The sequence below is a fragment of the Sciurus vulgaris genome (genome assembly GCF_902686455.1).
Source record: "Sciurus vulgaris genome assembly, chromosome: 8".
Classification (NCBI taxonomy): domain Eukaryota; kingdom Metazoa; phylum Chordata; class Mammalia; order Rodentia; family Sciuridae; genus Sciurus; species Sciurus vulgaris.
In genome coordinates this window covers 47,467,866-47,482,396 of record NC_136468.1, presented here as the reverse complement: position 1 = coordinate 47,482,396, position 14,531 = coordinate 47,467,866, and the positions used below count along the sequence as shown (strand labels likewise).

The 14,531-nt window shown below is 37.1% G+C and overlaps 1 protein-coding gene across 5 annotated transcripts in view; it reads left to right on the top strand.

The window, feature by feature from the left end:
* DYNC1I1 (dynein cytoplasmic 1 intermediate chain 1) overlaps window positions 1–14,531 on the top strand; it is a 294,747-nt gene that overhangs the window by 232,380 nt on the left and 47,836 nt on the right. For all 5 annotated transcript variants that reach the window (XM_079152251.1, XM_079152248.1, XM_079152249.1 and 2 more), the window contains 2 exons: window positions 502–635; window positions 4,367–4,511. In XM_079152251.1, coding sequence (XP_079008377.1) covers window positions 502–635; window positions 4,367–4,511 — 279 coding nt within the window. The remainder of the gene's footprint in view (window positions 1–501; window positions 636–4,366; window positions 4,512–14,531) is intronic.

Here is a 14,531-nt window from a genome sequence, read left to right as displayed (position 1 = left end):
TAATTCATTTCAAGCTCTGGTTTTGATGACCTGAGTGACAATTTTCTGGTTTCAGTCCATGGAGGACCCACAGTCCTGATCTGACAAATGTGCTTAGTACATCTGATATTAATACATGTGTATTCTCAGGAACAATTGATTTTGAAAATGTTTGTAAATACAAGGGTATTGTGTGTTTTATTAAAGCCTGGGGCTGACAAGTGTAATCATTACAGTATTATCTTTAGTTTCTGCACCATTAGTTTCAAAATTCTCACCTGTCATCTCTGCCTGACTTAGGAAGCAGCAACACATGCTGATGAAATCCAGCCTGCCTGAAACCAGAGATACGCAGCAGCATGAATGTCAGGGGCAGCAAAGCGTGGTTTCTGGCACAGCCAGGGTCTTTTGTAACGCTGTGTGAAAAGCAAACAGACGATTTAGCCAAATGATTTTTCCGTGCTATCTTTGGCATGGCGAGGAGTTGACAGATGGAAATGTAACCACACCGTGTTTTGGTAGGAGAGCATGGAGCTGGTGTACAACAAGTCCAAGTCCGTGGCTGTTACCGGAATGGCTTTCCCAACCGGAGATGTCAATAACTTCGTGGTTGGAAGCGAGGAGGGTACAGTCTACACGGCTTGTCGTCATGGAAGGTGATGTTCTGTTTTCTTACTGATGATGTGTTTCCCATTCTGAAAGTCTGTAATCGCATTCTGGATCATGACCATCTTGCATTCTGAGAAAGGTATTTCTGAAGAAATGTGAAGAGCAACTTCAAGTCTTCGTTAATTTAAAGCACACTGGTTCTTAGCCATTTGTAAGTCTGGTGCTTCACCCTGCCTTGTGGGAAAATGCCCAAGCTTCTTGGAAGATCCTGTAGGACTCTTGCCCTTTCCAGCCTCATCTTCTGCACATACCTTCAAGTTTCTACCATGTGCCCATTAGGGATAGCAATGGCCAAATATTGCCTGTCCCTCCATGCCTCCGTCAGCATGTTCCTCTTAGTTCTTCCATTTGGTCTGTCCTCTCTCTCTTCTTTCACTAATTTCTCTGTATATTAAAGAGCTAACACAGATCTCATTCCACAGCCTTTCCGACTCTCTTGGGCAAAGGAAACCACTCCCTCTTTTATATCCTGCAGAATTTCAGGTCTTTCATTTGTTCATTTTTTGCAAGAATATTTGCTAAGACCCTCCCCTGCACCAGGCAACATCATAAGGATATAGTAAGAAATATGACATGCATAGAATTAATGCTCTAGTTGAGGGTAAAAGACTAATAAGCAAATAAATCTGTACTTTAAGATAATAAGTATCATGGAGAAAATTAAAGTAGAACAAGCAAGTCAGACTACAGACTGCCAGGTTGATTCATATAGTCTTTTATGTGCTTCTACAATAGCATTAATCACATTTTTATTACAATTATTCATTTGTCTGCCATTTTTCTCTTACTAAACTATACTCATTTCATCTTTGATTCCCTGCCCAGTCCCTAACCCATAATAACTCAGCATTAAAAATCTAAACAGGGAATAAAGAAATGACAATACCCAAATACTGTACAGAAGTGCCGTAAGACCTGCCCAGTCAGAGGGCAGGAACAGTAAGGGATGCATAAACCACTGTGCAGTTCCCAGGTGATAAGAGCCTTGATTGAGAGACTGGCAGATGCCCGTGGAAGATAGAGCTGTCGTAATAGACTCCAATCTTTGGCATAGATTGTAAAATTAAGTGCAAAACATAGCCGGTGGCCTCACTATGCTCACACTGGTGCTTAACTTCTCTGCTCACTTTCATAGTTCTTGTTCAGTTGGTTGTTTTTTATCTCCTGCAATTGTCTAAGACTATATGAGGAACCACAAATTGTTCCAAATTCATATTTCTGTGTTTTTGTGATTTGTAGAAGAAACAAGCATCCATGGCTCAGCCTGATGATGTTTCCATTCAAACAACACACTGTTATGTTTATGCTTGTTTTTAAACAAGCAGGACTTGCCCTGCTCATGTGATTTGAAGACAACATGGGAAGACATGCCTCACAGTTCTGGGCCCACCTTTTTTTTTTTTTTTTGCATTTCCATACACTTCAATAAGCCCATGTGAAAAGGAAATTAAGAAAACAATCTCATTTACAATAGTACCACAAAGAATAAAATACTTAGCAATAAACTTGATCAAGGAGGTGAAATACTTGTACAATGAAAACTAGAAAACATTGATGAAGGAAATAGGAGACACAAATGGGAAGACATCATACGTACATGGACTGAAGACTTAACATTGTTAAAATGTGTATACTATCCCAAGTGATCTACAGAGTCAACATTATCTCTTTCAAAATGGGCCCGACTTTTCTACTACATATCTGACTAAAGCTATGCATTAAAGTTTTTACCATAGCATAAGATGTGATAAAACTGCTCATTCACACAAACATGCTCACCTACTTGGAACAGCGTGCATGGCTAGATGCTGTGAGTCACACCGATGTCATTTAAACTTGTTCCCTGTCTTCACAAAAGTGATGACAGTGGAAAAGACAAATGAGGTATCTGCAACATAAGGGGAATGTCATTAGTGGTACATGAGGCACAGAGAGTGCCGTGAGCTAAACACGAAGTCACAGATTTATCTACATGTGTGTTAGAGTCCATAGGACTCATGTTCAATTGACTTAATACACGGTGTACTTAGGTCCTTCATTATCTGTGAAAGCCTACAACACATGCATTGATATTTTCCAGACATTTTTAGTTTCTCTAATGTGAACAAACATGTACATGATGAGTATTTTTATTCTGTGGCTGTTGTCCTTTTCAAACACAACCAGAACATGCACTCTTGTTAAAAAATAAGGGTCCCTATGGGACACACCACCAATTTCTTTACAACGAGCTTGATTTTGCTTTTTGCCTTGGTTCATCCATCCAAAATATAAAATACAGATCTTGGTAAAGTCATAAAGTACCAGGCATTGGCTTTGTAGTAATTTTAAGTGGGTCATATAGGGCTACAGGGAAGAGGTGGAGGATTTCTATTTTTCACCTAACATACAGAAGGTGCAAATCCACTTCCATAAATTAAACAAGGTCCTCATTTTACACCCTATAAACCCTTTCAGGATGCTGTTAAGAGAAAGTGGAGTCTCACCAGGGGCCACTTCAAAGATCAGTTCCTTGTGTTCATTAGAACAAATTTAAATGATCACGTGTGGAACTGCTGTTAGCAGTTTCACTGGGCATAATTTTTGAGTGCCTGTTACATGGAACACATGCGGCAGCACTTCGCTCATGATTTCAAATTTTGCTCAGCACATTGACATTTATTGGTGCTTCAGGGGCCCAAATATTTTAATAATTGAAGCCAATTTTACTCTTATTGACATAATATTGAGATTTCACAATCTATACATAGTTGTCTTATTTATAATTTTGTGCTTGTTAATTTTTAAAATATAGTATTTGGGGTGTTTTTCCTCAGATTTTCCTAATGGTATAGAATTGTACACAGACTATTATGTGATAAGAGAGGGCAGTAAGTAATCCCAACTTGGTTAAATAAACAAAATATGTCTGAGGGTAACATTCAAATGTGTATCCCTATTTCTCAAATGTGCTTTTTTTAAAAAAGGAAGGGCATACATTTGTCTCTTTTTCTTTGCTGTTTCATTCAACAAGTATTTATTGAGCACTTATTGTGTACTAGACACTTGGCAGTTAGAAAGACAAGATGCCTTTCCTTATGGAATTTACAAAATGGGTTTGTAAATCACTCTTCTGTTTTCAATGCACTAAAAGCATTATTATTTCCAAATTATATTTATATTGTGTGTCATAATTTGCAAAATAGAGGATTTCACAAATGGTTACATTTTTAAGCATGCCAACTTAATTTAAGAAATTTCCTTGAGAGAATGAATGATTATTCCTTTAAGAATGGATGAAGCTTTATAGCCAATGGACTTCCCAAAAAGAGTTGAAATAGAACATGTACAAATGCCCTCTCAAGAATAAAGCAGTCTTATTTTTAGAAAGAAAGCTTCTGAAAGTTAAGTGTATTTGTTTCCATCAAAAGAGCTGCAGCAACAATGACAGACTCTGAGAAACTACTGAAAAAAATTAAATGATATTAATCATTTATTATGACTATTGAATTCTGATGTCTAAAAAGATGTTTCCCCCAACCTTTTTTTTAATCACCAAGAATAGTGTAGCATGCTTACTATTTCTTTCTCTCAAGATAACTGAAGATGGCTTCATTTGTGGTAGTGTAGGGTAGTTGTTCTAAATTCTGAAGAAATAACCACACAGAGATGAATTTTTTAAAATCTATCACTGATTTACAAAGGTCACTTAGATTTTGCTCATGTGCTCTTCATACAGCAAAGCAGGCATCGGTGAGGTCTTCGAAGGACACCAAGGGCCAGTGACAGGAATTAACTGCCACATGGCAGTGGGCCCGATAGACTTTTCTCACCTGTTTGTCACATCATCGTTTGACTGGACTGTCAAACTGTGGACCACAAAGGTAAGAACACCTTGGTTGAAATTCTCAGGTATTCATAGAACCTGCTGATGTTCCAGAGCTGGCTAAGGCCTACTTTCTCAGTCCATTTTACTTATTTTAAAATATATGTAATACTTGAAAACAGTCTAATTGTAAAAGAAAAAAATGTTCAAATCATTCAAATAATGATAAAATTGAAGTCCTCTTTTACTGAGTCTAATCCGTTCAATATTAATCTTCGGAAGCTTTGTAACAATTACTTTCTTATATGTGTGCCTTGGAAATAGATGCTTTGGAACTTGTTTTATTGTTTAGCTGCTTGGTTTGTTTTTAGATTTTGGAGGTTTTTAAGCTGGCAAATGACCCTCTATTAATTATGTTTCAAAGGTAACGCTGACCATATTTGAGAGCAAAAAAGAGAAGTAAATACCACCTGGAAGAAAAGTGCAGTACTCTAGGGAAGAAATGGCAATGACCTAGACTAGTAGTTTGAAATGAAAAGAAGTAGATGGATTTGAGAATCATTTAAGAGATAAAAGTCACAGAAATTGGTGATTGATTTGACGGGGAGGAAGGTAAGAAAGGGGGTTATCAGCAGAGAACCCAGTTCTATTACCAGGGCAATTGGCAATTTGTGGTATCTTTCACTGCACTAGAGAACACCAAAGGAGGGGGAGTGATGAGCAATAACTTCGTACACGCTGAGTTTAAGCTGCCAGTGAGGTATATTTCACCATCTCTAGTAGGAGGTTCACCATGTGCAACAGATGAGAGTCAGCTCTGGCTGCAGGTATACATTTAATAGCAGTCAGAATAGCTATATAATCACATTCAAAGGAGAGGATTTTGAAAGAAACACTAAGCCTCGATCTGGAGGAAGAGGTATATTTTAAAAATAAACAAGAGAAATGGTACCAGAAAGGGGGGTTGAAAAGTAACTCTAGTACAGGAGAAAAATTAGAATTTTTTTGTGTCATTTCATGGTTGTTAATGGAGAAGACTTTGTCAACAAGACAGAATTGGCTCTTGACTGTATGAAAAGATGCACAACCTCATTTAAGAGAGAAATTTAAAAAACAAGCTGAGAGATCTATTTCTAACTATCAGGTTGACAGAAATCTTAATTTAACAACATACTCCGTGATGAGCCAGAAGGAAACCCGCCATTCGCATACATTGCCTTTGGAGATGTAAATTATCATAGCAGTGTGGATCAGATTCAGCACTATCTAAAAATACTGCATGCTTTAATAGACAATTCCTATTTCTGGGAATCTATGCCAAAGAGAAATACACTAGCCAAAATAAGAAAAGGATGTATGCGGAGAGACATTCATTCAAAGATTAATAGAATAGCAAAAGACTAGAAACAACCCAAACTCTTCATCAATAGGGTCCTATGTGAATCACAGTAGAAAAAAATGAAGAAGACTGATCTCCATACTATTATGAACTGATTTCTAGGATATATATTTTTTTTAATTTTAGAAAGATAGATGGATAAAAGTATAAATAGTATTTTGTCATTGTTTAGAATTACATTTATATGTATTTCAAATTTGGAAGGATGAATCACACACACAAATGATGTACTAGGGAGGCAAGACAATGAAAGAAAAAGACAGTAAGCAGATTTCTTTGAATAGGCCTTGTTTGTACACTTGCCTTTGAAACCATATAAATATTTTATGTAGTTATAAAACAAAATAAAATAAAAATTTAGTTCCATAAAAATTTAAAGTAACATGAAATGAATCACCCTGAGTTTGGTTCAAGTTGGTGGCAAAATCTTACAATAAGGAATGGCTTGAAGTGACTTTAAAACCCTATACTGCTAGGTGGTGGCACACACCTATAATTCCAGCAATTCAGGAGGCAGAAGCAGGAGAATCACAAGTTTGAGGCCAAATCCCAAAAAACCAAAGGCCAAATATTCTCTTTGACATGAGGATGCTAACGCAAAATAAGAGAGGAGAAGGGAAGAATAGAAGTTCATTGGATTAGATAAAAGGGAATGAAAGGAAGGGAGGAGGATGAGAATAGGAAAGACAGAAGAATGAATTGAACAGAACTTTCCTATGTTCATATATGAATACACAACCAATGTAACTCCACATCATGTACAAGCACAAGAATGGGAAGTTATACTCCATCTATGTTTGACATGTCAAAATATACTTACTGTCATGTATATCTAAAAAGAACAAATAAAAAAAATTTTTAAACACAGTATATCAAATGAAAAATAGAAAAAAAAAAAATAATAAAGTTCCAGGCCAACCTATGTAATTAAGAGAGACTTCTGTTTTAAAATAAAATTTTAGAAAAAACGGGGAATGAGGATATAGCTTTGTTGTAGCATATCCCTGGGTTCTTTCTCCAGTACAAAAATAAAAAGAAAAATGGAAACACCTTAATAATTAAGAAAGTAGACAATATTACCTTTAAAGTAGGTGTGCCCACGTAATCAGATCTGAATCTCATCAACCCTCTAGATCTCTGAATTTCAAGGCAATAGGAGGTACAAATGCCTAATGTTATGTAATACCACAGGTATGTAGACAGGTAAATGTGGACAATGGGGAAATCTGTAGGACAACTGATTTCACTTCTGTAACAAAACTAAAAAAGAGGGGTGGGGGGAAGGGAAAAAATAACAGAATGAATCAAACAACATTGCTCTATGTAAATTTATGATTACACAAATGGTATGCCTTTACGCCATGTACAAACAGAGAAACAACATGTATCCCATTTGTTTACAATAAAAAAAAAAAAAGCAAGTTACACATATACAATATACAATGGCACAGAGTAAACATTTCCATTCCCAAAAAAAAAAAAAAAAAAACTAAAAAAGAATTTTGTTTTTCAAATAAAAGTAGGAGCTACAAAATACAATAGAACAAAACTTGAGACATTTCATCCAATTTCAATATATGAATTTTTTGTAGATCTTGATTCAAGCAATAAACTAATTTAAAAAAATTAGAAGGCTACCAAGGAAATGTGAACACTGTACCTTTGCTGATACTTATGAAACATTATTTTAGGTATGATACTCTGATCAGTTTGAGTGGGTTTTAATTCCTAGGAATGCATATTGAAATACAGAAAATATACTGATGTCAATGATTTGCTCAATATAAGCAGTTTGTGGATAAAGATGATTAAGATTGATCATGTATTGATCATTACTGAGGCTGGATGATTGATATTAGTCTTCCTCTGAATAAGTTTGAAATCTTCTAAAATGTAAAAGACAAAAGAATAATAATGACAGATACCTTGGAGTAGTAACATCGGGACTGAAATACATCCATTGTTAGAACTCAGAGACCACTTATGCTCATGGAAAATGCAGTTTCTTTGTAGTGTGTTAAAGATTCGATGCAAATTATCATGGGCCATGGAGTAAGTGGAAAGTGAGGAAGCACTGAAAAAAATCAAGACTTTTCTGTTTTATTTGTTTAAGACTATAGAAACTCAGAATGTTGCTGCTGTGAAAGAACCAGTGAATATAGAGAGTAGAAAATCTCTAAGTATAAGGGAGAGAAAGGGATATTACAATGTGGGCTTAAATGAGATACCTAGTATGAGAGGGGAAATGAATTTTAACTTTAAGCAGGAAAAGATGGGGTCAGATATGTCTAAGTGTGCAAAGTCTCCGATGATGGCTATTTTCTCAATGAGTTGGGAGGTTAACTATTCTGCTGAGCATGAAGTGGAGATAATGAAGGGAGCAATTTCAGCTAGTAAGAGGAGGATAGGAAGAGCTGAGTAGAAAAACAAAACTATACTGTGGGCAGAATATTTTAGTGGTACCAATTTTCAGGGCTGCTTTCCTCTAAGAGAGGTCAGCAGTATAAATATGGACATGGAAGAGGGGAATAGGTAGCTGGATCTGAGATTGGAGCCTTACCAGAGTGTAATGGAAGGACCATAGAACATGGAATTTGGAGATATGGATAAGTCTAAGCTGAAGCAGAAAGGAAGGAAAACAGGACAAAGTCAAGGGAGCAAGGGATTTAAGATCAAAGAGCAGGTATGAAGGAAGTACTGGGTAAGAGAATTTGTAAAATGAGATGATTGTTAGAAAGCAGGGTGTTTGGATAAATGATCCACAAGTGGAATAGTTCCATATGATAAGAAAAAGAGGAAAGAATAAGAGAAAAGAAGGAGAAGATGAGAAGACAATGACAGTGTCATCAAGATGTGGTCTTGTGTGTGGTTGAAATTCAGTGAAGGTGAAACTCACTGAAAAATGGAAGTCATAGAGAGAAAAGGTCAAGGTGTCTATGTGCTATGGGCTTTGAAGTGAACAAGAATAATGGCTGGACTCAGATGGAAAAGAAGACAGTGACCTCAATGTTGAATTCCACAATGAATTAGAAGAAGAGATGAAGAGGTAAAGGATGATAGAGTCAGACCACTGAGCTTAAAAGAAGACCTTTTCCTGGAGAGCTGAGGAGCAGTGAAATAGCCCCAGAAAGGAAGAAAGAAGCTGACCTATTCACTGTTTTGAAATACAATACAGATAATGACCAGTTTCTACTTGAGGGTCAGCTTCTTAGCTGAGACAGGTGGAGAGGTGGTGAGCTTATGGTAGGGCTAGATTTCCTCTGAGGAAATAGTAGAACAGGCTACCAATGAGAAAGCTGAGGACAGAGGAAACGGCATTTACCATGACAGAGAGACCTAGGGGTGAGGGAGGGCATGATGGAAACATCTGGAAAGGAAGGAACCATGAATGGTTTGGGTTAAATAAATGCTAATAGAGATTTCTGAAAAACCCTATGAGACCCCACCAAAAATGATGGGGATGGAAAGGTCACAAGGGCCCTGAAGTGAAGAAAAAGATGGCAATTTTTACAGATTCTAGCAAAACATGGACAACATGAAGGGAACAAGGATTAAAACACGCTATACATCCACCCCTACCCCATGCCTCACCACACTGCATTTCATCACTAAACCGCTGTCAGGGAGGACCTCACTTTGAAGCAGAAACCTTGCTGGAGTGGTTTTCCTTACAAGCAGAGGAACAGGCTGTGTTCCAGGCAGCTGAGTCAACAAACTCACAAGTGCCATTTTCATCCAAACAGCTTGGAGGGAGGAGGAATCCAATAAGGAAATGAAGCTGGAATGATATAGGTCTCCACTTGCTTGTGTAGATTGATTTTTATTTTATAGGTGATGGCAAGTCATTTTAGAAGGGTATTAATCAAAATTTAATTTTAAGAGTTTGCTTTGAAATACTATGGAAGATGAATTTGCATGGGTGGCCTATACCAACATTTTAGTGAACTCATACTGTGTTCTAGGCATTGTGATAAATGTTTTAAATCCTCACAATAAACCTATGAGTGCATATTAGTATCCCAATTTATAGAAGAGGAAATAGGAATAAGAGAGCTTAAATAACTTACTCTACTTGGTGAATAAGTGGGGAAATTGGGATTTAAACTTAGTTTTGTGTGATCTCAAAGACTGCATTCTTGGTCCTAGGGGTATAGCTCAGAAAAACAGTGCTTGCCTAGCTCAGCTAGTAAAAGGTCCTGGATTGGATTTAATCAGTGCATTTAATTAATTCATTCTACATGCATGTATATCACACTGAACCCTGTTAATATGTATAATTAATACATGTTAACAAAAAAATTTTAATCCTGCATTCTTTCCACACCAGCATGCTAATCATAGAGGTAAGAAACCCAGTTATAAACCTAGTTTGGCTATAGAGATGAGAGACAGAATTTAGGCAATGTGCTTATGGAGAAGAATGCAAATCTGAGAGAGAAAATCAACCAGACACAGGGACCAAGTGACTTGACTTGAGAGTTAGTCAATGATGATTGATGGCTATTTTTACCTTAGGCATCTGAGTGAAAGAGAGGTGGTACACATGATCCAGACAGGACAGACAGGAGGAGGGGCAAGCTTGGGTTAGAGGCAGAAAGTGAGCAGTCTGGATATGTTTAAACTGAGGTACCTAAAATTTCCTAGAAGGTAATTGAAGAGACTTGTATCAGTCCATTCAGGCTGCTATAACAAAATACCTTAGACTGGATAATTTACCAACAACACAACTTATTGCTTATATCTGGAGACTGGGAAATCTACAATCAAGGCATCAGCAGATTTGGTGTTAGATCAGGGCTCTGCATCAAAGATGTAGCATATTCCTGCCTCATCCTCATATGGTAGAAGGGCCAAGCACCCTCTCACAAGCCTCTTTCATGAGGGCACTAATCCCATTTATGAGGGCTCCAACCTAATGACCTAATCACCTCCTAAAACTCCTAAATTTTAATACCATCCCATGGGGATTAAGTTTCAATGTATGGGTTTTGGGAAGACACAAACATTCAGACCACAACAATATTGAAATTCAGGGGCAAGGGTTAAGTTTTAAAATACAGATATGACAGTGAACAATATATAGTCATTTATTCCCAAGAGGAAATCTAATAGAATATAAAGAATACATTGGGTGCAGTCTTGGAGCTGCTGATGCAGCATGTGTTGAAGCATAAGAATATAAATAAAGGGTGTTAAACACCAGAGATGTCAAGAAATAGGCAGATGGAAAAGACCAGAAGAGAGTCACAGTGGCCTCAATGAGAGCCACTTCAGTGAAGCAATGGGGATATATTGTAGGTGGTTAGAGTGTAAGGATGAAGGAGAGTGGACAGAAAATATAGACTACTCTAGAAGAGAAAAAGAGAGCAGTGACTAGCAGGGAAAGCTGGACCATGGTAGGATTTGGTTACTATACTATTTGAGGGACCTGTGTATATTTGTGTCCTGAAAAGGAGTCAATAAAAAATGTAGCCTAATAGTGTGAGGCTTAAAAACTGGGGAAAGATGATTTCAAGTACCTTTATGGAAGAGCTAAATGAGGACTAGTATAGGAAAATGAGGCAGGACATCAGTAAAGGGCTGGAAAAAATGGTGATAGGTAGGTTTAGCTAAATGGAAGTGGAGCGGGGAGTGAGGAATAAAAGAAGAGCTCTATTTTCTCAGTGAAATAAATGGTACAGTTAACTGCTCACAGAGGTCTGTGATGTGGTCAAGAAAGGAGCTGGGCACAGTGGAACATGCCTGTAATCCCAGTGGCTCAGGAGGCTGAGGCAAGAGGATCACATGCTGAAAGCCAGCCTCACTCAGCAAGTTAGTGAGTCCCTGAGCAACTTAGTGAGATTCTGTCTCAAAATAAAATATAAAAAAGGGTGGGGGTATGGCTTAGTGGTTAAGCACTCCTGGATTCAATCTCTGGTACCAGAAAAAAAAAAAAAAAAAGAGAGAAGGAAGTTTAGACCAGGTCTTCCTTGGGGTTCTCCCTGACTCCAAATATTGTCCAAACTGCACAGACTTAAGAACCAGCTGGTACTGAATACCACTGTCACATTTGTAAGTGATGTCTGACTTAAATTTTCCAAGATGATAAGAAGAGTGTCTGGAATTATGTAAACATACTGTTGTCGAATCTCTTAGGTCTTCAGAAAGTTCCTCAGTCTGATACACAAAGTTCTTTATAACATAACTCCATCTTGCAATCGCAGGTTGACGAATTCAGGTGTGGGAGATACACCTCATCTCCACAGTTCTTATAAACCAGAGGTTCCTCTTTTTATTGGTTCTTTTTAGTTATACATAACACTAGAATTCATTATGATATATTTATAAAAGCAGGGAATATTGCTCTAATTTAGTCTACAGTACTTCCCCTGTCCCCCGCTGCCTCCCTCCCCCTGTTCCCTTCCCTCTACTTTACTGACCTTTTTGCTATTATAGTTTTTTTAAGCCAGAGGTTCTTAAAGGGTCCCTGTTCTGCAACAGCATAACCTGGGTCTTAATTAGAACTGCACATTCTCAAGGTTCCACCCAGACCCTCTGCATCAAACCCCTGGGGGCAAGTCCAACAACCTGCATGTTAATAAGCCCTCCACCTAATCCTGATGCTGCAAAAATGTAAAAAGTCATGCTTTAAAACACCAGAAAGTTCTCTTTCAAACTCCCTATCCTACAGTCTCAGTGGGACAATTCAGTCATTTTGAGGGAATTCTCCTTTCCCTTGGGCTTGTTTTGGGGAATCCAGGAAACAAGTTTTAAGTTCCTGCTGGTGTATGAAAACTAGCTTGCCACCACTGAACCATCAACTCAGTTTCTTTTTTCTGGGAAGTAAGCCCAGGGGTGCTTAACCACCCAGCTATATCCCCAGCCCTTTTTATTGTTTTTTTCAACTTTGAGACAGGGCCTTACTAAGTTACTAAGGGCCTCACCAAGTTGCTGAGTCTGACTTTGAACATGTGATCCTCCTGCCTCAGCCTCCTGAGCTACTGGAATTACAGGTGTGTGCCACTGACTAATTCAGTTTGTTCTTTTTTTTTTTTTTTTTTTTTTTTTTGGCAGTGCTGGGAATTGAACTCAGGGCCTTGTGCTTGTGAGGCAAGCATTCTACCAACTAGCCATATCCCCAGCCCCTTAGTTTCTTGATATGTTAAATATCCTATGAGTTCTGGCTAAGGGTTTGTGTAGTTAATATGTTTGAAACCCCAAATTAATTAAAACCTTTTGTGACGTGCTGGGAACAATGATTATGTTTGAATTAAAACTCTTGATGGTGTGGGTTGGTGTCATTCTCCTGTCCTTTTTATTTTTATTTTATTTATTTTTTTATTTTTATATTTTTGGTACCAGGTATTGAACTCAGGGGCGCTTAACCACTGAACCACATCCTCAGTCCTCTTTTGTATTTTTTTAAAGACAAGGTCTCATTGAATTGCTAGGGCTTTCCTGAGTTGCTGAGTCTGGCTTTGAACTCAGGAGCCCCTGTCTAAGCCTCCCAAGCTGCTGGGATTACAGGCGTGCACCTCCATGCCCAGCACATTCTCCTCTTCTTAATCTTAACAAGTGTAAGAGTTAAAGGAAAAAATAACAGCATGTTTTAAAAATTACCAATCATTTTTGCAAGACTATTACATAAAATAAATAGGGCAAAGTGAAACAATAAATATTGTTTTGAAAATACTGCAAATCAAGGTCTTTGGCTTTTTTAAATCTTATTGACAGAATTTTCAAATGGGTCTATAGCAGAGAAAGAAATGAGATGAGTAATTTCGTTAGTCCCTTCTGACAATAATGGTTAGTTTAGTAATTTTTATTTTAACTCTGGGTAACTTGGAGTCATTTTATCAATTAAACAAAGCTGAAGATTATGGTGGTGTCTCTCTTAATAACCAGATGAGTGACACCATCACACTTAAGCTTGCAAGAGAAATAACATGAAGAAGATGTAGAAAGAGTTGATTCTAAGACATAAGACCTCAAACTTAAAAGGAGGCTATAATACTCTTCGAGAAAATGAGTATAGTTCAAGAAGATAACCAAAAAAAGTTCGAAGACAAACCAAACAAGAGGAGAATTTGGCCATGCAGATGTGCATTTCATATACTCCACTGACCCAGAATTCATATTTCTTGTCCAAAGATAATGTATTAGGAAACAAAATCTATATTCCACAGAAGAATGCTCTAAACCACTGTAAAGTTCTCTTTCAAATTAGTATTTGCACACCATGTGAAATGAAGCTCATCTGGAGACTGTAGCAAAGACCTTATTCACTTACTTTGTATAACTAATATGATTTCCAGAGAGACCATAGCACTTCACATTCTTTTAGAAAAAGATAAGCTATCATTTTAAAGATCAAAATTTAAAAATGAAACTTTTGTACTCAGGATTTAAAAATATTGCAGTTAAATAAAAAAGTATATTTGCAAAAAAATGTAATCATTACCAATTTTCTTTGTGATTTGAATAATTAATACCTCCGGTAATTTTACATATGGTTTTATTTAAAGTTTCCATGAATATTGGACAGGTTGAATTATTTATTTGGGAAAAAATGGAGGAAAAACACAATACTTCATATTTTAAGGAATTTGAGTTTCTAAATTTCCAAAATAGTAATTTGGTTTGCAAGCACCAAGTAACCATATTGATTGATTATAGGCGGAAATTTTACCTACTTAATAG